Consider the following 26,909-nt stretch of genomic DNA (forward strand, 5'->3'; position numbering starts at 1 on the left):
TACTCATAGAACTTACTAAAAAAAGCACATGATTTCGACCTCACCCATAGTATTTTTACATACTAAAATTTACATACTTCTGAATTTACACCATTGACACTAAATTGAAGAAACATTTTTACATACTAAAATTTACATACTTCTGTTTAGACTACAGAATATATCATGAATAGTTTGACAATGTTTTGTGTGGGAGAAGTTGAGGTCCATGGTGTTAAGAGAGCTAAATGGCATGGACATGTAGCACATCCACATGTCTCCCATAGAACTGTGGGAAGAATGATCACTTGTGTAAGTATGTCATGCTAACAAGTGGCATCGTTCATTGCTATCTTTTTTACCACCATTTCCTAGGGAAAGAAATTGATCATGGTGAATATATTTCGTGGCATTGTGAAATTTCACTTCACAATAAACATGTATGAAGTTATCCTAGAGTATGAATGGAATGGGTAGAAAATGACATTTAAAAATTAGAAGTCAATTCTACATGTTGCAATTGATCTTTCATATCACAAGATTGATATAAGGCAAGAAATTGATTAATAATAAAACAAATTATATACATATTAAAATAAAAATCAATTACATTAAAATGAATATCATGAAAAATAAAATGTAAGTCTAATCTTATACGAAATATAATATTTATTAATAAAAAAAATCACTCTGCTTCAGATGAAATAAGAATTAATATTCATATATAAATTTCAAATGCAAATGTACGCATACCATAAGCTAATAACATAACTTTAAACTATTCACATTTCCTATTATCTTAGATTTAGAAATTTAGAAATCAATTCCATATGATGCATGATTGATCATTCTCCTTACAAAATTAATATAACAAAAAAAAAATTGATATACATATGTTAAATAAATAATTAAATAAATCTGAAATAAGAATCATATATTCAAATATCTTAAAGTGAATATGTCTAAAGCACAATGATAAATCCATATATATAAATTTAACATTTTATAAAATATAATACTTATTAACATAACATAATAATAAACCATTCCATTAAAATATATCAAACAAAATAAAAATTAGGAAAATATATACAAATTTCAACGCACCAACCACATACCATAACAGATTGGGAACGTTGTTGATCCTCTATAATTCTTGTGATCTTTGGGCGACTTCATCTCTTATCAAGAGATTCTGACCTAATCTCCAATGTTCTTTTAATAAATTAAGAAGAGCCAAAAAATAAGCATATGGAATAAGTAAAGGACACAAAAGTCTAAAGATTCCGTACCCACATCAACCATTATTATTATTATTAAGTGTGATAACTTTTAATTAGGTTGAGGTACTGTTTTGTAAAACAAGCTCATTTTCTGTTTCTTATCTATAAATTCAAATCAGTACTCATAGAACTTACTAAAAAAGGCACATGATTTCGACCTCACCCATGCATTCAACGCTTGTTTTGATGGCTTCCAACAAGATCTTCACTGCGTTGCTTTTATTTGTGCTTATCAGCATTGCAAATGCAAGTGAAGTGGGCGAGATCAACATGATTTTCTACGTGCATGGAATGAAAGCCACACAAGTAACAGTGGCAGGAGTAAATGGGTCTTCTTCAGAACTAAACAAATTTGGCACCACCCTGGTGGTGGATGATTTGGTGACTGAGAAACCTGAGATTGAGTCGAATGTGGTTGGTAGAGCAAAGGGATTATATTCGTTCGCTGATGCGAGGGGAGACATTGGAGGTTCCAGTAGCCCATATCTGATTAGCATTGTGTTTGAGAATGATAAGAACAAGAGTCAGAGTTTTGACACTTTGCAGTTGCTCGGAGTTGATGAATTTTATGCCTCTAAACGCGAAGCTACAGTGGTAGGAGGAACTGGCAAGTATAGATTTGCTGGTGGGTATGCCACCATTTCAATGGAAGCTATTCATGTTTCCTACCCTGTGCTGAAATTTGATGTCATATTTAAGTTATTTGGGTGAGTTTGATTTTACAAGTTCGTATATATAACTAATTACGCAGTGCCAATTTCACATTATCAATAATGGAAACAAGTTTTCCCAATAAGTATTTGACCTCCTGGTGTATCCTAGAGGTTGGACAAAGTATGTAAGTGAACCAGAATGTTCATATGTTGATGTTGATGGAAGTCATGGAAATGATAATAATATATTATATTATGTGTAATCTATATATATTATATTATGTGTATTGTATTTAATTTTTTTTCTAAAGTTTAACTTTATTGTTTATAGTAATGGTGACGAAAAAATAATATTATCATCTTTACTTGATTAATTTGAACAATATGTAATTATATAGCATTTGAAAAAATAAGATTTAGAGGCGATTTCTTATTAGAATGAATAAAAAGTAAATCATAATAAGTGTATATAAATGATACAAATGAGGCTAGAATTTTCATGAGTATAAAAAATAGAATTATAACATTAATCGGGATTCTAAATCACTAAGTTTTTTTTTATTAAGTTCAATTTGAAATGGTAAAATGTTATTTAGATACACACATCCTCTGTTTTTTATAACTAAAATATAACATAGAAGCTCATGTTTTCCCATGTTTTTATGTTGTATTAAATATTTTGAAAACTATTTTACTATCTCTAAATAAGTAGTAATTGGTATTGTTAATTTTAGATTGATATTGTCAATTTTATTTGTATAATTTGTTTAATATGGTTTATATTTCATGCACATTTCACCTATATTTGTATATTATTTTTAACCTGATTCACTATGATGATGCAAATCATTCTAATTAATTACAAAATTTATGTAGTTGTATTTTTTTATAATTACATTCTTAATTTTATTGGTTAAAAATTTACTGATAAAGTTGTATCCTCAATTGTACATTGTAAAAGGATTTAGTGATGTGAGAAAATAAGAAATTGACTATTATATTGATGATATATGAGATTAGAAATATTGACGCATTGGGTGATGTCACAATCTATAATTTAAGAGGTTACTTTCTAATATGATCCAAAAGATGTTTTATTGATAGATATATGATTTTGTTGGGTGATTAAGATTGGATATAAATTTTTTATCAAATTATCATATTGTTTTACACAGAAGTATAAATTTGAATAAGAAAATTATCATATCCAATTAATCTTAAATCTAAAAGGTGATCAATTATTTCTTTAAAAATTCCTATTCATGAAAAAATTATGGACCTAATTTTCAATGATAATATTATATTAAAATCCCTAAAAATGTAAAATTATACAAAGCCCTTAAAAAATTTCATGAAATTGTGAACCACTTAGAAATATAGACGATTGTAAAACAAAAGGGAAGTCAATGCATAATCAGTATGAAGAAAAAATATATATATTTTCCTATTATCTTGAAGTATTTATTTTCTTTCTAAAATGTATCCCTTTGTATGCTTTACTATCGTCTAATCCACATGGAAGAGTTAAGAAAATATAAAATGCATTCAATTTTATTAACATATTTTTTTTAAAAAGATCATATCAACTAATAATGCCTTAGATTTGTGTAAATAAATATAACAAGAATTGTCATCACATTCATACTATATATCAACATTTTTAGTTATCATTTCAAATTATTTTATTTGTAGTTATCATTTTAAATTATTTTATTGGCTCATAACACTATATTCGCTAAGCTCCACTGCTAAAGAAAATTTGAAAAATTGAAAACACAATGAATTCTTCTGAAATTTTCATCATTTGTATGATCTGCATATTATATGATATACATCTATTATGCTCTCATTGAGAACATTTCAGAAGAATTAATATATGATCTTGGTATTCCTTTTATAACATAAAAAATGTAAAAGTATTTGAATCATTCACAAAACCATATTATAGCAATTAAATATTTTGATCCTAACCAATCATAGAAAAATAATATAGCTTGTAAAACTCTCCAACCTTGGTTTTGGGAATACAATATTAGACTTTCACAAGTGCTATACAAATTTGTTGCAAAAATTAGCATAATGTGCATCTCACAGGCTATTAGTAGAACAATAGAAAACAATAGTTGGAGAAGGAAATAGGACACTCAACACATCCTATCATCTTTGAATATGTTATTAGCCTCATTCTTTATTACATCAAATCCTTGGCATAAATGACATATGGAAGATGTTCATTTGAGTAACTGAATAACATAGACCCAAAATCTACATTAATGGTCTTGTCATCACTAAAAATGGTATTGTCATCACATAAAAATACAACATAAAAATTTTACGAGGCCACCACTATTTAATTTTTTTCTTTTTTCCTTATTCTTTGTGCAATTCTCCCATCTCAACACTTTTTTTTTCTCACTCAGCCAGCTATGTATTAACCTCCCTTCCTTTTGCATATGTTATAGCATGTGTTTCTGAGATAACTTGATGAAACTACTCTCAAATATGAACTTTTTTCAATAATATCATTGAGCTCATAAATATTAATGTCTCTATAACAAATTAACATTATATCAATGGTAAGGAAAATGAGATCAAATTCAATCTTTTAACTATTTGCACATTTGAATTTTTTATCATTTTTTAGGATATGAGGAATTAGTGGGAGCTTAAAACCCAAGAATGATTGTACCTTACTCTTTCCTAATTGTTCGTCGCCTTCATTTTAAGACAATAAAGTGTTTCCATAATTGACTTTACTTTTGTCTTCATTATGATTTGGAACAAGTCATATATGTAATCTACAACTATATTTAATTTACTCATTAACATTTCCCTAACATATTGTTTATCCTTTAATGGTTTAAAATAATCTACATAATCAACACAAGTATTTTAGATTGAAATAAGATAAATAAGAAGAACAAGGGCTACACAGCTCTAGTCCCTATCTTAAGTGGGGTAGGTGGAGAAAGTGGTGGTAGATGGCTTCTACAAGTGATAAAATATATTGGTGTGGCTAAAGTAATGCAGATGAGAGAAGAGGGGGCATAGAGCTCTGATTTGTTTATGTCTGGTAATGGCAGACAATGGAGGATACATAAAGGAATTTCTTGGATACACATTGTCACAAATGAGAAAATAAAAGAGGTGTTGTAGAATAATCCCTAATTTAATTAATACATGTAATAGTTTAAAAGTTAGTCCAATATTAAATGGGGCTAACACAAATATTCATACATTTCTGTTTTCCGTTCATATTGGAAAGTCATTGCATTCCACAGGTCAGTATTTATTTTAAATTGCTCATTTAAAATAGATGAATTGTAATGGATAAGTTAAGGAGCAATAATACATTTTCATCCATACACGGACAATATTATACAAAAGTAAGTGTTGCCCGGGAGCACTTCTTACTTCATCTTGTTTTCTTTCTTCATAGACTACTTCTCTAACTTTGAATCAAACAGTAGACTCCAATACTTTCTCCCAGTTCTGAATCAAAATTCATATGAAATCTTCCTTGACATTTGCTAAATATATTATTGATATTTTCATGAAGGAGCCCTCCTCTTTCGCTTGCAAATTAACATACTCTGAAGGTACAGCTCTCAAATTCCCCATGTCCAACACATATTTGATCAGGATGATGAGGCTAAGAATGATGTCTTAGCTTGTCAATGAATCAAGAAATGGGAATAATGCCAAATAGAAAAGAAAGACCAATATATTCTTCATTTGAGATGAAAAGAGTTGTAAAAAAAGATGGGAATAAATCAGATTGAGATGCAGGGTTAATTTTCCTTATGAGTTCACCTTCTTGTGTGATCCGATCTGCATGTTTTACCTTACACTTTGAGGATACTTGTTGGCCTATAGTAATCTACAATATTAAAGGACAGCTATAAAATATGCATGGTCTCTAGAAAATGTAAGAATTCACTTCCTTTGAAATACAAAGTATTATACTTTTAGGCCCATTGAATGACTTTATCCTACAATTCTTTACAATCATGTTGCCGCCTACCCTATTGACAAAAGGAAATCTGTATTTGATTGACATAAAACAATACAAGGACAGCAAAGAGTTGGTATACATCTATTGTAGGGTACAACCAGGAAGAGTTTGAAGTTAACTAGAAGCACTACCAACAGTTTGCATTGGATTGCTAATATATGGTGTTCACAATATATTTATTCTATATAACTGGCTTGGAGATTTTATACATTTCAATTCGAGAAAGTAAATGTGTAAAACATAGTTTCTAGCAAGAGTTTTAAAGTTCCGCCTTAGATAATTCAGACTTTCAATTTAAAGAAACATTGGATGGAACAAGTGCAACAAGAAATATTTCTTCATATAGATTTAATATGTTTGAGAACAACAATAGATAGTCTTGAAAAAAAAAAGTGGTAAATTGATAATATACAAAGACAATCATGAATCAAGGAATAAAAGAAAAATACGTCATTATAGATCATTTGAAAAAATAAGATTCAGAGGTGATTTCTTATTAGAATGAATATGTAAAGTAAATCATAATAAGTCTATACAAATAATAAAAAATGAGACTAGAATTTTCATGAGCATTAAAATTAGAATTGTAACATTAATCTAGTTTCTAAATTACTAAGTTTTTCTTTTTTAAGGTTCAATTTGAAATGGTAAAATGTTTTTAGTATAAAAATCTTCTATTTTTATAACTAAAATATAACATAGCTCGTATTTTCCTATGTTCTTGTGTTGCGTTAAACATTTTGAAAAGCATTTGAATATCTTTAAATAAGTAGTAGGTATTGTTGATTTTAGATTGATATTGTCAATTTTATTTGTATAATTTATTTAATATGATTTATTTTCCATGCACATTTCATTTGTATTTGTATATTATATTTGATGCAAGAGCATCCTAAATTACCTTGTAATTTACTATAGAGTGCAAGTTAATGTTGAGTGCTTGTCATTGCTAAGTTCCAGTTACTGCCGAATTCTAGTTATTGCCGAGTTGTTCAATGTTGGCCTAGTGCTCTTTCATGTTGCTGATGTTCAGTTCCTTATTTGACTGAGTTTTTCGTGATTGGTTCTTAGTGTAGATCGAGCATGGAGAAGATGGAGTAGCTGAGTGAGTGAAGTCTTCTTAAGTGTGTTGGTAGTTTACACTAGATCTTGGGTAAAGTTTGAGAAGAGCTAGTAGTTGTGGCTTGGGAAACAAGGAGATTGCTTGGTGGCTTGTGATGACAAGTTTAGATTTTCCTTGGAGGCGAGAGTGTGGATCTCGACTAGCTAGGGTTTGGGTTTGATCTTGAGGATCTTGTAGAACTATTACTTGCTTTGTATTTGGCCTTAACCAGGAAGGCTTTATAGCCTGACACATTACATGTAATCAATTATTTTTATGAAGAAAGAGTCTATGGTTATTTGATGGGGATAGGACATCTTGGGGATTCTCCTACCTTGTGCTACTTCAATATTCAACTTGATCTATAATGATGCAATATATTCTAATTAATTATAAAATTTATGTAGTCGTATTTTTTTAATAATTGCTTTCTTAATTTTATTGGTTATAAATTTATTGATAAAGTTGTATCCTGAATTGTAAATTGTAAAAGGATTTAGCCATGTGAGAAAATAAGAGATTGACTATTAAATTGATGATATATTAGATTAGAAATATTGACACACTGTCTGATGTCACAATATAGTTTAAGAAATTATTTTCTAAAATGATCCAAAAAGATATTTTATTGATAGACACATGATTTGGTTGGGTGATTAAGATTGAATTAATTTTTTTGTCAAATAATCATATTGTTTTACGCAAAAGTATAAATTTGAATTAAAAATTTATTATATTCAAAATTTATTATATTAAAAAAATTATTGACCTAATTTTCAATGATCTTTTCACATTTAAAGAACATTAATATGATATTAAAATCCCTAAAAATAGAAAATTATACATAACCTTAAATAAATCTCATGAAATTGTGAACCACTTAAAAATATGGATGAATCTAAGAAAAAAGTGAAGTCGATGCATAATCACTGCCAAGAATATTTATATTTTTTTCAATAATTTTGTCCCTCTACCTAGTTTTTTTTCTTGCTAACTTCAATCCTGGTGAAATTCATAAGATTTATACTACAAATTTTAATAAAGTAGACAATAGGCCCAACCTTATTCACTAACTAAAGACACCATAATGTAGCATCAAAAAGGCGTAAGGCATATAGCCTTCTTCACTTTGAGCTCCACAAAAATCAAGAAGGTGTTCTCTTTTGATTAATCTATATACCAGATAACAAAACTTTGACAACAAATACAAAATTCTAGCCATAAATTCTCAAAACAAGAGCTGTGTACAGCTGAGTCCCTGCGTTATGTAGGGAATTACAAGAATGTGTTGATTTGACTTTGTACTTGGATATGGACAGAATTGAAGCTATAATAGCCATATCAACTCAAGAAAAGGAAGACATGAGAAGATGGTAGTGTTGATGTCACAATTAGTTGTGAAGACAATTGTTATGGTGTTGAGGATGCACAAATTTCAACAAAAAGAACAATAGAGATTTTAGAGCACCCGTAAAACAAAATGACATGGTGGTGGTTAATGTTTTATGGTGTGGAGGATAATATAAACTTTAAAAAAAGGAATACTAAAGATTTCAGAGCTCTGGGAAAATACAATGTAGTATTTGAACAAAATCCAAAATTCGTAACTTGGTAATTGTGGTATATACTCTTTTAATCCATAAAGGAGGGTGGGTGTTTTACTTATTGTCTTATTAAGAAAGCTAAAGCTTTTTCATTTTAGCTACTGCTTTCCACATAGCATAAAATGAGTTTTCTCTTAGTGCTACTTATTACCCCGTCGTTAGCTATTTTAGAATAATATTATCAGGACCATAAAATGTTGTGAGAAATATTATAAATTTAAATTACAACTCATAGCTCTAAACCTAAAATATTTTCTTAGCACTTAAAAACTACTCGGCACATGAAGGTGTTGAGTGCCAGTTTTGCTCAGCACTTGAAGGTGCCGAGTCACAGATTGCTCGGCACTTGATGGTGCCGAGTGACAGGCAACAGGTGTCGAGTTGGTTCGGCACAAGAAGAGCTCGACACACAAAAAATGCTCGGCACCAATGGATGTCGAGTGAGCTTACCTCCAACTGAGAAAGAGGATGTCAAGTGTTCTATTCAACTTGAAAAATTATAACTTAGAAAAATTCTAACGTGAATGCTTTCACCATTAAAACCAGAGAGCCAATATGTAGAGCTTTAAAAAAAACAAAAACATGTCAAATGCAACATTCAAGGGAAGAGTAATGGATTCAAGTGTGCCTGCTTTCTTACTATTCAACTTGATTAAACCATTACAAAATTTGGGAGCATTCGGCTTCAACCAGAAAAACCCTAAAATAACCCTAAACTGATAATGCTTCAAAAACTTTAAACTTGCAACTCTAATGGCTGCATACAATGGCGCCTGGAGCAATCACTACTTCAACAAGACAAATCTAACAATAACAAACTTATAGAGAGAACAGGGGAAACACGTGCAACTGCAGGCACAAACTTCTTTTCTTCTTCCTTCTTCTGCTCTTCTCTGCTCTACAACTACTGATCTGCTGAAAGCTCACTAAATGAATGAATAAACATTCATTTTGTCACATTTCATTTTCCCCCTCTTTTTTGATTTCAAAAAATCTCACCCACCGTATTTATGTTTCTGTCTGTTATGGGCGTCAGAGGTGGTAGGTGAGCATTTGGCTCAAGGGGCAAACATATGCTTCATTTAATATTCCAACACTCCCCCTTTGTCCCAAGCCAAACAAACAAGGATTAGTGCTGATCCAAATCAATTACACCAAGACACTCTCTTAGGTGTACAAAAGGTCCAATGCCTAAAGGCTTAGTAAAGATATCTACTAGCTGCTGCTCAGACTTGCAAAAATCCATATTGATATCCCCATTCTCCACCAACTCTCTGATGAAGTGATATCTAATCTCAATATGCTTGCTTCTCCCATGGAAGACTGGATTCTTGGACAATGCAATTGATGAGATGTTGTCACGATAAATTATGGTTCCATCCTCTTGCCTTTCATTCAAATCTGTCAAGATCCTCCTTAACCAAATAGCTTGACATGCTACTGCATTTGCTGCTATGTATTCAACTTCTATTGTAGATTGAGCAACAATAGGTTGCTTCTTGGATGCCCATGAAATTGCACTCGATCCCATATGAAACATGTATCCGAAAGTGCTCTTCCTATCATCTATACTTCCAGCCCAATCACTATCCATGTAACCAACCAACTTGAAATCATTATTTGTAGTATACAAAATTCCAAATCCCTTGGTACCTTTCACATACCTTAAGATCCTCTTTCCCAATTGCCAATGGGAATCCTTTGGCATTTCCATAAATTTGGGAATTAGACTTACTGCATGCATTAGGTCTGGCCGAGTTGTAGTCAAATACATTAAACTTCCAACCATACTCTTCTATAGTGTTGGATCCACTCTCTTGCTAGAGTCTTCCTTGCTCAATTTTAGACCTACTGCTATTGGTGTGGGGGCTGCCTTACTATTCTGCATTTTACATCTCTCCAAGATCCGCCCTGCATACTTTTCTTGAGAGATGAAGATGCCATTATGCATTTGTTTTACTTCTATTCCTAGAAAGTATTTCAAGAGACCTAGGTCTGTCATTTCAAATTCACTTTTCATGGCCTCTTTAAACTCACCAATTAGAGCCTTGTCATTTCCAATAAAAATTAAGTCATCTACATACAAGACAACAATCAATACATTACCATTTGCTGCCTTGATGTAGGGTAGGCTCACCATTGCTTTTGCTAAATACATTGCTCATCAAATATGAGTCAATCATGATGTACCATGCCCATGGAGCTTGCTTGAGCCCATAAAGAGCTCTCTTCAATCTATATACTTTGTGCTCTTCACTTGCAACTTCATAACTAGGTAACTGCTCCACATATACTTCTTCTTTCAATACACCATTAAGGAAGGTAGACTTCACATCCATTTGAAATACTTTCCATTTGTGCTGAGCTGCAATTGCTATTACAGCACGCACGGTTTCCATTCTTTCAATAGGGGCATATGTCTCATCATAGTCTCTTCCATACTACTATTTGTAGCCCTTGACTACCAACCTTGCCTTATGTCTATCAATCTTGCCTTCAGCATTGCATTTGGTCTTATAGACCCATTTCACTCCAATCACTTGCTTCTTTGGAGGCAATTCAGTTAGCTCCCATGTCTCATTTCTTTCTATGGCATCTATTTCTTCATCCATGGCCTTACACCATTTCTTCTCCTTAATAGCTTCTTCAAAATATATTGGATTACTATGAGAAAATAATGCAAAATTAACACTCTCATCATAATCTTCATACCTTTCATCTTGGTATATCTCCCTAAGACTCTTGGTCTTTCTTGGTAATAGGGAGGAGAGTGTGGGATCAGAATCTTCACTGTTGTTGTATTGTCGACTAGCTCGATCTTCATTGGTACTCAACACCTACACTTGGTCATGCCTAGAGGAGCTCGGCAATGACTAAACCTACTTGCCTTTTCTTCTATTTGCTCCTTCGTGTTGTTCATTAGTGTCTTCTTCACTCATAATTGGCACTTTACTTGAAGTGCTTGGTGACTCATCAGTTGGACCATACCAAGACTGATTTTTAAAAAATTCCACATCTGTTAAAAGAGTCATCTTGTTGTTGAATGGGTCATACAATCTATATGCCTTTGATTCTAAGCTATACCTTGTGAAGATGCACTTCACACCTTTGTCATCCAATTTCTACCTTTTTTTCTTTAGGCACATGTGCATATGCAACACATCCAAACACCCTTAGGTGTTCAACTATCCATCTTCCTCGTGACCATGCTTCCATTGGAATGTTGTCATGGACTACCTTTGTAGGACACCTATTAATTAGGTAAATTGTTTTTACCACATCCTCTCCCCAAAATTCAGTTGGGAGACCTTTCTCTTTCATCATGCTCCTTGCTATTTCAACAATGGTCATGTTCTTTCTTTCAGCCACTCCATTTTGCTGTAGTGTATAGCTGGTTGTGAGTTCTTTTGTTATGCCATGTTTCCTGCAAAAGTTTTAAAAAGAATTGGAGGTATACTCCCCTCCTCTATCTGATCTTAGGACTTTGATATATTGTCCACATTCTCTTTCAGCTTGGACTTTAAATTCTATAAATTTTTCAAATGCTTCAAATTTATTCTTTAAGAAATACATCCATGTCCTACAATTGAAATCATCAATAAATGTCATGAAATAAGTACTCCCCCTAATGGAAGTAACTTGCATAGGACCGACTAGGTCAGTATGCACTAACTCTAATGGATATCTAGCCCTCCTAGAATTTCCAAAATTAAAGGCAAGCCTATGTTGCTTACCCAAAATACAAGCCTCACCCTTGTCACATGAATTTTCTATGCATGGAAAACCTTCTACCATTCTTTTATTTGACAGTAAATTTAAACCAGCATAGCCAAGATGACCATACCTGAGGTGCCATAGCCGTGAGGGGTCTTCAATCACACTCCTTAGAGCTAATTGTGTGGGAGGTGCAACACCAACTTGAGATGAGAAACATGCCTCTATCTTCAAGGGAAACATTATGTTCTTTGTCATTTGAACTGCTACAAGTAAGTTCTTGCTCCCATCCTTTTCATGGATGACACACTTGTCACTCTCCATCAACACCTTGTATCCATTTTGAATGAGTTGACCAATGCTCATCAAATTGTGCTTCATACCACGGGCAAAATACACATTTTGTATTTCCTTCTTCTCACCTTTCTTAGTGCAGACCATAATAGATCCTTTGCCCACAACTAGTAGGGTTCCATTGTTACCCATCTTAATTTCTGATTTGAAACTCTTGTTAATGAATGAAAACAAGGTTTCATTACCACTCATGTGGTTGCTATATCCACTGTCGAGGTACCAAACCTTAGGGCTTTCTTCTTCACCAACATTACACATGATGAAGGCAGTGGCATTATTTCCACTTCCCATATTCACATCAGCCACGTTTGCTTGTCCTGATTGATCATTTTGCTTCTTCTAGCATTCATTTGCATAATGCCCATATTTATGACAATAGTAGCATTCTGCATTACTCCTATTTGAGTTGTATTTTTTCTTACCTCCTCTTGAGGTATTTTGAGAGATACTTTCTCCATCTTCTCTTCCTATGCTTTCTGCTACAGCATTCCTTTGTCCTCCATTACCTTGGCCTCTACCTCTAGAGTTTCTGCCTGAGCCATTTCTTCCTCTCCCCCTTCCTCTTGGATTTCTTTGAGCCTTTAATGCTTGCTCTTGGGAAGATGAAGAAGTAGATCTATTGATCCTATGCTCATGGGTTTGAAGTGTACCCATCAACTCATCCATTGTCAAAATAGTGAGATATTTTGCCTCTTCTATGGTCATGACCAAATTCTCATATTTATGAGGTAAATTCCTCAATATCATTTCCACTGTCCTCTGCTCTTGATAGTCTTCTCCATTTGACTTCAGTTGGTTAATCACATTGGAGGTCCTTGAATTGAAGTCTACAACTGATTCATTTTCCTTCATCTAAAGGTTCTCAAACTCCCTCCTTATGTTTTGTAGCTTTATAGTACGAACTTTATCAGTTCCCTTGAAGTTTGTCTCAAGGATATGCCATGCTTCCTTTGCATAATTTTCTATTGCAATCTTTAGGAATACTGTCATTATCATTGCTGCTTCAATAAGACTTAATGCCTTAGCATCCTTCCTCCTTAACTCCTTCAAATGAGTCTTCTGTGCATTTTTGAGGGAAGCATACTGAGTTGGGTCTGTCACATCATTGAACCCATTAACAACAAACTCTCACAAATCATTTACAACCATTATGGTCTTCATCTTCTTTGCCCATGTATCATAGTTTTTCCCATTGAATGGTGGTCGCTGCTGCCATATCTTTCCTATATCTATTGCCATGTCAAATATCCCAAATTTTTTTTTCCCTAACTCACTGTGGATGTGGGGCCTCAAAGCTCTGATACCATGTGAGAAATATTATAAATTTAAATTACAACTCACAACCCTAAACCTAAAATCTTTGCTCGACACTTAAAAACTACTCGGCACATGAAAGTGTCGAGTGCCACTTTTTCTCGGCACTTGAAGGTGTCGAGTCAAAGATTGCTCGGCACTTGATGGTGCCGAGTGAGAAGCAACAAGTGCTGAGTTGGCTCGGCACAAGAAGAGCTCAGCACACAAAAAATGCTCCGCACCAATGGATACCGAGTGAGCTCGGCTCCAATTGAGAAATAGGATGTCGAGTGTTCTGTTCAACTTGAAAAATTATAACTTAAAAAAATTCTAACATGAATGCTTTCACCATTAAAATGAGAGAGCCAATACGTTAAGCTTAAAAAAAACAAACAAACTTGTCAAATGCAACATTCAAGGGAAGAGTAATGGATTCAAGTGTGTCTACTTGCTTTACTATTCAACTTGATTAAACCATTACAAAATCTGGGAGCATTCGGCTTCAACGAGAAAAACCCTAAAATAACCCTAAACTGATAATGCTTCAAAAACTTTAAACCTACAACTCTAATGGCTGCATACAATGGTGCCTAGAGCAATCACTGCTTCAACAAGACAAATCTAACAATAACAAACTTATAGAGAGAATAGGGAAAACACGTGCAACTGCAGGCACAAACTTCATTTCTTCTTCCTTCTTCTGCTTTGCTCTACTCTGCAACTACTGATCTATTGAAAATTCACTGAATGAATGAATAAAAATTCCTTTTCTCACATTTCATTTTCCCCCTCCTTTTTGATTTCAAAAAATCTCACCCACTATATTTATGTTTCTATCTGTTTTGGGCATTAGAGGTGGTAGGTGAGCGTTTGGCTCAAGGGGCAAACATATGCTTCATTTAATATTCCAACAAATGTTAATACAGGTTCCTTTTTGTTATGAAGAAATAAACAAGTTTTGAGTAATTATATACATTTAATGATAAATTTAATAGAAAGAACAAATAATATTAGTTGCCAAGATAGATGGGAGTACTGATAAGCAATCCAATGAATATTTTGGCAATATCATACACAAAAGCGGTCATCAGATATTTTTGGTATGTAGATTGGGAGGATATGCTATAATGAACTTTCATGATAGCTATAAAAAAAATCTAAAAATTGATATCAACTATAATCTTTGAGTACTAAGCCCCATAATCCATGTGTTAATCAGATAAACAATTTGACTGTCACCCTTAAAATGTAAACTCTTACTAAAAGAAACTTATAATTTTATGTCAAAGGGAACTTTGCAATAGAAATCCTCTTGGTTTACCAATTAATTATCTAATAATTACATTATCGCAAGAAGTTCCAGAACAATCATAAGTTCAATAACTCAATTTACAAACAAGATCACCAACATCTCTATTGAGTGATGTTGAAAGAGAGTCTTATAAAAACTTGTACTAAGTTAAGGGGCTTATAAATTGTTTTTGTAAAATATCTCTTCAACGGATTGTAATGAAAGAATTGTTAGGTCCATATTAGATGTCTTGCAATGAATAACCATAACATTGAGTCTCCTTGAGCTAGTTGAAACATGCATGGTTTCCTCTCAATTCATCTTCACTCAGAGTTCAAAATCTATAAGATTTTCCATATGTTGATTGGAGTTTCCAGAGAACAAAACATAATAATAATGTATGCTTCCATATCCACTGCAAAAAAATGTAAAACCAAGGATTGTATCCAGATCAATATGCGCTATGGCATTTTCATTTTGCTTTAATTATTCAAAGAGCCAAGCCGATGATTTTTGTCAAGTTAATTAACCTGAATTTGGAGGTGGCATAAGAGATACACACCCTACGACTACTGGAGGATGTGGAGCAATACCTTGTTTTGACTTACCATCCACACCAGAGAAGTAAGAGGAGCACCCATGGGTTGAAATGACTGACTAAAATCAATTCAATAAGATATTTAGTTGTTGGAATCACTAAGGAACACTCATTGAATCAAAATAAATAAAAGAATTGTTAAAATATGAAAAAATGGGTATAAATTTTGTACTGTTAGATTCACACTATGATGAGCAATAAGAATGCTTTCTTCATCACTTAAGAGGGTTACTTAAAGAGTTGGTGCTCAAGCTCCATTAGGCACTACATACATTTGTGATCCATAAAAACATTATTTGATGTTGGATTGTTGGTTGTCACAACGCTCATGCTACCAATCGAGACTGCAGACAGAAAAAGCTAGCACCAAGCTTCCCATTCCTCACACAATTCTTTAAAAACAAACAAAGTGTAATAAGTAAATAGAAAATACCATTGAAGTCCTTTCATGTCACTTTAATTAACTCCTTATGTATTAATCATTACTAATATGAATGTTATGATAAAAAAAAAGCATCAACAAAATATAGCTGCATTCGCCTTTGCAATGAGAGTTTTAATCCATTTAAATATCTATTCATTTAGTAGTAAACATTTTGTAATGCTCCACTCGGGAATCCAAAAGAGATAAACCTAACATGTTACAATGTTTATTAAGCTTTTTTTTTTTTAATAACATGTTAAACAACATCAAAGTATATACATATCAAGTACACATAAGCAATTACAGATACAATTTCCATTCTTCAAAAGTTCCTTCACGTAAGTTTATAATAATTAGTTTAAGAGTCAAGTACAAAGTATCTTGATCATAAAGAAATAATAGATACATTATCACATAAACAAATGCATAAGTACAACTAATAATATGAAAATGAATAACATCCACACGCACATGCACATGTTATAGGGTATGCGAGAGAAGATACAAGTACATCTATATACAATACAATATCTATTAGGATCTCAAAACACATGATACATAGATACATCAAATGAATAGAAGTCTCCAAAATAAGAATAAAAATGATAATGGTACCACTATATCAATAAGCATCCAACAACTAGCAATGTAAGGGGGACCCAAATGGTAAGAAGACACTACCTTCCGACCATGTGGTTACCTAATCAGGCTTCCACTCCCACCGTGTAGGAGAGATAATGTACAGTCCACACAATGGAGGTCGATGCCCTAAAGAAGTTGCTTGGGTAACCCATTGTAAGTTGTATTATTAAGTGATAACATTTTATTTAATGAGTTAAAATGAATTAACAAGAGTCAGTATTTTACCTCACCCATGCCTTGAATGCTAGTACAAGCTAGGATCCCAAGAGTAGAAAGAATGCTTGGTTATGACCTTTCCTTGCTAGTATACCTTGTTTGTAAGAAACGGTATTGATGCCTCATAGAGTCACTAGGGAGCTAGAGTCCACAGAGGCCACCAGGGTAACCTTAGAGTTGGTTCATGTGATGATACTTCCCCACATGCATATTAAGTTTCCTACATGTCTTTGTTGCCTCTGAGATTAGATGTTACTTGTGTCTTGGTACCTTTGAGATAGATTGCTATTAGGATTTCCTCCCCTAGGATTGTTTTATAATTATATGTGTGGACCATACATTATCTTTCATGCATGATGGGAGTGTAAGCCTAATTAGGTGAGCATGTGATCGAGAGGTAGTGTCTTCTTACCATTTGGGTCCCCCTTACATTGCTAGATGTTGGATGCTCATTGATACAATGATAGCATTATCATTCTTATTCTTATCTTGGATACTTCTATTCATTTGATGTATCTACATATCATCATTTTTGATATTCTACAAGATATTGTATATGGATGTACTTTATCTTTTCTCACATACCATATGACATGTGTAGTTGATGTTATTCATTAGATGTGCTTAGTTGTACTTATGTATTTGTTTATGGGATAATGTATCTATTATTTCTTTACAATCATGATACTTTCTATTTCAAACTTAAACTAATTATTATATAAGCTTCTTAAATGTGACTCAACCTAAAGGAACCTTTGAGGAATGAAAATTATATTTGTAATTTCTTATGTGTACTTGATGTGTATGTATATATTGCTTTTGTAATATCGTTACTTTGATGTTGTTTAAACTTATTATTAAAAAAAAAAAAATTCCATCATGTTAGATTTATTTCTTTTGGGTTGTTGAACATAGCACTACACATTTGATATACCTTAGATTGGCCAAAGCATATTTAGAGGAAATAGAAATAGTTATTCTAATTCCCTAAAGGAAAAACTAGTGTTAAAGCTCTAAGAAAATAAAATAAAATAAAAGTACCTTAAGTTCTCCACAGTAAGATGTTGTGTGATTTCCTTGAATAATTCTTCATTGAAAGAGGAAAATATTTTAGGATCCTTAAGTATGTCCATAGCTTTATCCCAATCTTAGCATAGTAAGACATACAATCTAGAATCGATTTTCTATAGAATTAGCGTTAATAGATTATACAATTATTTCAAATTTTCATAGGTTAAAATATTTGGGTATTGTTTCTTGAGTGAGGATTAAATGTACAAAGACACATAAAAGACTAGTTTCTACTATAGATAGGTTGGAGTATAAATGTGGGTTCAAGTTTCTACTGATAATGCATCTGTATAATAGCTTCGTCTTAAACTACTCCTATAAACTTTTCACCTTTCAAAATAAATCCAAAACAAGAAATGTGCTTCTCTAATTTTTTATACAACACCTCCAATCTAGAATATGTGACATTATATGTTATAGATAATTGCAAAATAATTCAGCCCACCATATTGATTCACTTAGGGCCTATTTGGTTGCTGAAATATGATTTAGGAATGAGAATCTTAAACCTTTGATTTGGGATTTGAGAACTTGAAATCCATATTATGATATTTGGAATTTGATTTGGGATTGTTTGGTTCAAATTTAAAAATATTTGATATTCAGAATATTTTATTCCAAGCTTGTTTGGTTCAAAATACGAATATATGTTTCAAAAAATGAGTATAAAAGTTATAGTGAGAAAGACAATTTGTATCTCTAATTTTTTCAAGGACCTATTCATGATGCTTTCAACTTCACACATGCCAAAAATGTCAATATTCATTGCAAAATAAAGATTCAAGAAAAAGTTTTTTAAAAAATGAAAGAATTTAGATATGTTTGGTACTAATTATTTTATTTAATCCAAACATATAAGCAAGTAATAGCAGAAACTTTTTCCCCCCATTTAAAAAAAATAAATTTCAAAAATTTATGTAAAAAAAGGTAACTTCAAATGGGCATCCGGATGTCAAATCCTATTAAATTTTACATTAGCTTAAATCCTCATTTTCAAAAAAAAGGGATTTAAAATAGGAATTAAAATGGGAATTCCAAATAACAAGTATTTTGAAGAATTTGGAATCCTTGTTTTGGGGGTCAAATGTAAATACCAGATTCTACTTTTCCCAATTCCAATTCGGATTGTGCGGACCCAAACAATAGATTAGAATTTTTTTAAAATTTTGAATGCCAATTCCATTCTAATTCCAGCTACCAAATAAGCCCTTATCTTTTGAATTTCTAATGCCCAAAAAAAAATAAGTAATTAGAAATTTTGTCGTTTTTGGCATTAATCAAATATGACCATGGTTATTTTCTTCCACAATGAACATCATCCAATACTCACCTTCTCTCGAACACAATAGCTTCTCCTCACTATTACAGACAAAAGAAAATATTAACGAAAATTTCTTAACTCACGAGATAATCTTATTGCATATGGCATTGCAGGGTACCATGGAATGATCCAGTCCACTACAAATGTACCACAGTAAGCTCACTGCTTCTTGTATTAATCTTCATGCAATAATTTAGGCCAACATATGGTGGGATTCAGTTACGGGAAGTTGGACAACACATTAGGAGTTTAGTGCATGTTCTACAATAAAAGATGCACTGCAATCTTCCTGAATGTCTATGACATCATATCGAACACCAACACATAATTATAGCTTTCTAGAATATCTTTTTCGACAACGAAATAACACTATAGTTTATGTAGAGTGGAAGTTGCATTAATCAAGACCTGTACACATTATCCTATGTAGTGGTCAAACCTTTACTTAGAAGCTTAATGAAATATTGATATGTTTATTTTTTTGGTATGTTGCAGGCCGCGCACTACCTACTTAGCGATACTTTAAAGATTTCGTCAATAAATAATATTCCTTTTTCTCATTTACGCTTCTTCTTCCAGATTTGCATTGTGGCTTGTAGCTTGCTTCAGCCATGACTTTAATATTTGACATCCACCATTCTCAACAACATCACGTTTACTTTTCATAGGAACATAATTTTATTATTGCTACGTTATTATGTTCAATTTTTTAAATTTTTTTTTAAAAAATTACTTTGTTTATATAACATGTCTTGAAATTAAGCAAACACTTTTAGTCTTGGAATGAAGCTTAACGTAAATAATATCAATGCTTATCCCAATTCTTTTTAATATATATTGTGCAAATGCTTTGAATTTCCATATAGCTTCCAAACTCACTCCCAACTAACTTAAAACTAATTAATCCTTTAATTCGGAAACAATAAGTTATAATTGACACTATTACAAAATCAAAATCCTTATTTCTAACAACATAATATTACTTAAAAAAATTAAATGGTAATTTTCAACACTAAGAAACGTCTTCTTTATTAATTTTATAAGAGAAAACTATTCAAAAAAAAATCTTCCTACCACTCCAGTTATGTGTGTACATAACATCCAAACGATTGGACCAACCCTCTTGTAATTAAATGTAATCCTCGTGTCTATATGATTGTTTTCCATTCAATAACTATCAAATAATACATGCTGGATATTTCTCCACACGTGAACTTTAAACTTGCAGCATCTATAATGATTTAGCTTTTAAACCCTAACCCTAACGAGCTTAACATAAAAGCCAATATCCATGCGTTTACTTCTTGCAAATGAAATAAGGTTACAACTTGCCATGATATCCTTGGTAAAAATTTGATAGTGCCACATAAAATGATCAAACAAACCTCAAAATGGAAGTTTTCTCATCCCAAGTATTTTGTAGCAGGGAGTAGGAAAAATATTTTAAAAATTGAAATATGACACCTCCTAAGCTCGCTCTATCTCAAAGTACAAAGAAATTCATGAATTATAACATGGAAGCAACATTTTCATCCTAGGACTGAGTAGAAATACTATACTTTTGGAAGCCCCATTTCGTATTCACTTGAGGGAAAAAGAAAAAAAGGTTTGATGCTTTTCCTTATAAAAAAAAATGTTTGACCTTGAATTGTTGATTGTAAGGATGTGCCTTCAACCTAATTTATCCTAAAATAAGAATTATAATGAAGCTAAGTTTTATCATTTTGATACACATTTACACATGAATACTGTTGGAATATGAAGTCTAACAGTCATATAACTATTCATTCTCTTAACAATAACAGATTTTCACAATCCATTTGTAAAGTACTAAGTTTTCTGGATTCAATTGTGTGTGTTTATTTATCATCGATGTTTTGGATCACACTACATGATCCATCATCGGGATAAGAAAGTGCAGGAGATATGCCAAATGACGATGATGATAAGAAAGGCATATCTTACTTTCCTGCACTTTCTTATCCTGATGATGGATCATGTAGTGTGATCCGAAACATCGATGATAAATAAACACACACAATCAAATCTAGAAAACTTAGTACTATTCATTCTGTGTCAACTCTTCATATTGGAAGAAATTTCTATATAATGGTTGTGCACACCCCATGTAAGATATCGTTTAGTTCATAATAAAGTATTCTTTGCTTTAGTGTGGACGTAGTAAAGTTTTGTCGAACCACAATAAATCTTGTGTTGATATATTTTTCTTTGTTTTGTTTCTTTTCTCGATTTAATATTTACAATTGGTATCAGAGACAAGGTGAGGCTAGAGCAAAGATGGAAAATGGTGAAGTTGATTTTATCATTAACAAATTTATTGAAAATTTGGGCTTGGTAGAAAATGAGGTTATGCCTCTGCCATGTGCACTGGTGGGATGGCTGAGAAAATAAGCCCAAAGATGAACCACAAGATTTTAAGACTTTTAAATTTGAGCTTAATGCAATTCTTGAGCATACAGGTAATGGTGATGTAGGAAATAAGAAAGTTGTCATAGAAGAATTGCGGAAGCAACCAAGAGAAGATAAGATTGACGAGTCTGTAAAATGCATGGTGTTGGCATATTATAAAATGACTTCTCTCATCTCTAGTTCAGACTTTAAAGAAACAAATAATTTGACATTCAAATTTTATAGGATGCTACAACTAGAATACTTTGAAGAGCATGGGAAGTTTCCTATAGAAGAAGATGAAAAGGTAGACTAGAAGTTTGTTATGAAAGAAGATAAAGGAGAATGGGAGAGATTCACTGTAGAAGAAGATGTAGAATATGAACACCTAGACAATTTGATTTATAATAGCAAAGAAGACAAACAAACAAATAAACAAGCCTTCAAATACAATCTATATTAAGAAACAGAGTACGCTATGGTTTAGAACAAAATCAAATGAATAACTTTTTTATTACAGATTACACAAATTTTTCAGAACTCATTACATTTAATACCACTACTGGTATATTTATTTAGAAAATAACTAATTAAAACTACTTCCTAATCTCGAGTTCTATACGGCAGCTTCAGCATGATTGCATGCATTATTAAGCATCAAATTTAGGAATTTATATGACTACTGATGAACTTTCTAAAAAAAACTGTCGATAACCATGCAATATAATAAGACTTTTATGTTAATTGTTATGAGCTGAAAGATCAGCGGTGGAACTAGAGTTTGCCATTTCCGAACAGCATCAATCTTGGCATTAATTTTCATACTCCCCCTTGATGCTGAGAGGACTAACAATTCGATCTCTGAGTACCAAAAATTGATCTTTTGTAACTGCCTTTGTGAAGATGTCTGCGATTTGCTCCATTGTGCTGATGCACTTCAACTCAATTGCTTTATTTTGTACCAAATCTCTGATGAAATGTTGTTTCAGATCAAAGTGTTTGGTCTTGCTGTGATGAACCGGATTCTTGGCCAATTTAATGGCACTTATGTTGTCACAAAAAATCACAGTAGGTTGAACCTGTATCTCTCCAATTTCTTCAAGAAGCTTTCTAGGCCATAAAGCTTGTGTGCCAGCTGAAGTGACCGCAACATATTTCGCTTCTGTAGAAGAGAGAGAAACCATACTTTGCTTCTTTGAACTCCATGTAATTAAACCAGAACCCAAAGAAAAACAATTACCAGATGTAGATTTTCAGTCATCCAAACAACCTCCCTAATCTGAATCACTAAAGCCAACAAGCTCAAACTTATTAGAAGAATAGTGAATGCCAAAATCTACTGTGCTTTTCACATACCTCAAAATTCTCTTGGCTGCCTTTATATGTTCCTCTAATGGATTTTTCATATACCTTGAAATCAATGAAACTGAATAAGCAATATCAGGCCTTGTGTGAGTTAAAAACATCAAACTCCCCACAATGCTCCTGTATGATGTCTCATCAACAATTTTAGCACCATCATTTCTACATAATGCAATTCCATGAGCAATTGGAGTGGAAAGAGGTTTATAATCAGCCATATCAAATTTCTTCAACATATCTTTTGCATATTTTTCTTGACAAATAAAAATTTCATCTTTACCTTGATAAACCTCCATGCCAAGAAAGTACTTCATGAGACCTAAATCTTTCATCTCAAACTCATTCATCATAGCAACTTTAAATTCATCTTTCATCTTTGAACTACTACCCATATATAACAAATCATCAACATACAAACTCACAATGAGAATATCATTACCTTCTTATTTGTAGTAAAGGGTAGGTTCACTCTTACTTCTTTGAAAGCCGTTCTGCTGAAAATATCCATCAATTCTTGCATACCATGCATGTGGTGCTTGCTTGAGGCCATACAAAGCCTTCTTCAACTTGTAGACATAATCTTCTTTGCCTTGAATCTCAAAATCTTGTGGCTATCCCACATATACCTCTTCTTCTAAGTACCCATTAAAGAAGGCACTTTTCACATCCATGTGATGAATACTCGATTTCTTTTGAGCTGCAAGAGAGATTAGCATCCTAATAGTTTCTTGTCTTGCTACTGGTGCAAAAGTATCTTCATAATCAATGCCATACCTTTGAGTGAAACCTTTAACAACCAATCTTGCCTTGTGTCTTTCAACACTCCCATCACTATTATACTTGGTCTTATACTTGGTGTTATTCATTTGATTCTGTTCTAAACCAGAGCATACTCTGTTTCTTAATATAGATTGTATTTGAAGGCTTTTTTATTTGTTTGTTTGTTTTCTTTACTGTTATAAATCAGATTGTCTAGGTGTTCATATTCTACAGAAGATAAATGTGGAAACAAGTAGTTCTTTCTGGAAGAAGGTGAAATTACAGAGTTTAAGAGAATTCCCTGAAGGCGCATATGAATATTATGCAGGATGTTCGAAATTATGTGGCCAGAAGATGTGCCATGGGTGTCTATAGAAAACACATTTGATAGTAAAGGATCTCTCAATGAAATCCGTGGGCCACATGAAGGTATATTATCGCAGAGGCTGAATTTGGTTGAAGACAATACTGAGGATAATAGTGATTTGAATTACTGCCTATGTGGAATTTCAGTGGGAGTGAATTCACAGTCACCACACTATTCTCTGTGCCCAAAAAATGTGACATCAACCAGTAATGTATACCAAGAATTGGGGACGATCAATTGTAAGCAACTCTGAGCTTATATAAATTCTAAGAATTCTATGAACAGTGCAGGACAAAGGAAGTTTGCAGAATCGGGTCTTAATAATGGCGTACATTCTACAAATAATTTACAATGCCCATGGAAATACACTGCAGCAGTTAGTAGATGCAATGTTTTGCCATCCTCAAGCAATATGTCTGATTCATATAATGCAGTCCCCCTCCAATTTGTTGTTTCCACAGCATCTCCACAACATAAAGATGTTTTAAATCTCAATCCAACGCTGCCAGGGCACAACTCATTTTACAAAGAGTTGGTGCCTTCTCAAACAAAAAAGATAGATGCTGCAAGGTTAATGATTCCAATGTTGCTAAAATTTGAGAATGGGATTGAGATGAGTGAAGAGGTGTTTTTAATCAATATTGCACATATGCTCACGACCATAGTCACTACCTGTGATCACGGGTCAAAGGTCGACAGAGAACAATATTGAATCTGTTGTGGACAATATAATTGGCTGGTTGGATAGCATTCAGCTTGCAGAGGTGGACAAATTTGAAGACAGATTGATGGACGCAAAATATCATTACAATGGGGGAAATTGGAAAAGAGGCTTCAATAATTTTGGTGAAGGATATTGGATCTAGCAATTTTGTAGCTCGGTATTGGAATCAGATAATGGTGATATTCTAAATACACTATTTTGTGTTGGAGAAAAGTAGAGCTTAGTAATAGAAGATCATGTTGTGAATGGAGAAAAATTATGTATTAAATCCACAAAATTCAAGTTTGTGTCTTAGTCTTTCAGACGCGAAGATATATTTGATTCTGATATAATTTGGAGAAGACTCATCTAGAGTGTATTGGAACATAGTCTGGAAATCTTGAGATCATCTCAAGATCCTATTATTTTCTGACATTTGAAATAGGAAACAGAGTAGGTCATGATGCATGACTATGTCAGTTGGATTGCATGGGGGAGATTGTTGGGATATGAAGTCCAACAGTCATATAACTATTCATTCTCCCTCAACTTTTCGTATTGGAAGAACTTTCTATATAATGGTTGTGTACAATGAATGCAAGATATCATTTAGTTCATAATAAAGTATTCCCTTCTCGAGTGCATTCTTCTTCTTTGATCTATTTCTTTGCTCGATTTAATATTTATAAATACAACCAATTCTAGTTTTGCAAAATTAGGATTATTTCTACTGATCAACTGAAGACTCCACAGGATTGGGAACATGTACTAAACAACATGTACTAACCATAATAAAAGTAAACCTGCTCACTAATCCAAATGACCCATTTCAAACGAATCAACTAGACCAAAAATGTAGAGGAAGAAGTTTTCTGAGGTGAGGCATCCCCAGACACAAAAGGCTGAGGTCAAAATAAAATTGTTTCCACTAGAAAAGTGAGTAAAATTAGGAGGAAAACACCAATTAAATTTATAATTACCTCAAAGACCTTAGAAGTGACATACTCAAGCTTATATAAGAATTCAAATTTTGCTTTCCCAATACAAATTCCTTACATTTATTTCATGACATAGATCTTTGAAACAATTAATTTTTTTTGTTTGTCTTTGAAGCTTGAAATATTCAGAAAGGATATTTAATAATTAATAATACATCTAACATAGTCTACACTTTCGATGTTAATTGATGGTGATTGGTGTAAGCTAGTGGAGCTAAAAGACTATGATATCAGGGTTCTGACACTTATTATTACGGTTATCAAAATTATGTACCAAAATTTCAAGGAATGGCATATTAGATAAATAGTGGTATTTTAAAATCACAAGTGCCCAATCTAAAGATCAAGTACATGCTCTACAAGGAAGTCAATTTTGTTTAAGAGATAAACTACATCTACAAAGAAGTCAATTTTGCATTAGAGATCAAGTATTTTCTACAAGAAACCTAATAGAATAAATGGTCATAACCATAGAAATATAGGATGATATATCAAAATATTTGTTTGACTTTTGAAAGCGTGATATCAGACAAATTTCCAAGAAATTGAATTATACAACCCTAATTATATAGAAAATCCTTAGGGTAAGGACCTAAAAGAAACCATATGCTTTACGTTTCCTTGGTGGAATCAAAATCATTTGAATTATTTTCTATATCTTCGATAATGTTTAAATAATTAATATCAAAATACAATCTTTAGGGTGAGGACCTGAAAGAAACCATATTCTTTAGGTTTCCCCAATGGAGTC

The 26,909-nt window shown here is 32.5% G+C and overlaps 1 protein-coding gene across 1 annotated transcript; it reads left to right on the forward strand.

The window, feature by feature from the left end:
• Positions 1-1,448: 1,448 nt before the first annotated feature.
• Positions 1,449-1,973, forward strand: LOC149533751 (dirigent protein 11-like). Its single transcript, XM_089805907.1, has one exon. It carries the CDS (start codon positions 1,449-1,451, stop codon positions 1,971-1,973), a length of 525 nt encoding a protein of 174 aa, XP_089662033.1.
• The last annotated feature ends 24,936 nt before the right edge of the window (positions 1,974-26,909 follow it).

This window comes from Cupressus sempervirens, chromosome 10 (assembly GCF_028749045.1).
Source record: "Cupressus sempervirens isolate cs-2001-9-10 chromosome 10, ASM2874904v1, whole genome shotgun sequence".
Taxonomy (NCBI): Eukaryota; Viridiplantae; Streptophyta; class Pinopsida; order Cupressales; family Cupressaceae; genus Cupressus; species Cupressus sempervirens.

Excerpts from the sequence above, each read along its gene's own strand:
- LOC149533751 (XM_089805907.1), top strand. The coding sequence starts at position 1,449 with ATGGCTTCCAACAAGATCTTCACTGCGTTGCTTTTATTTGTGCTTATC.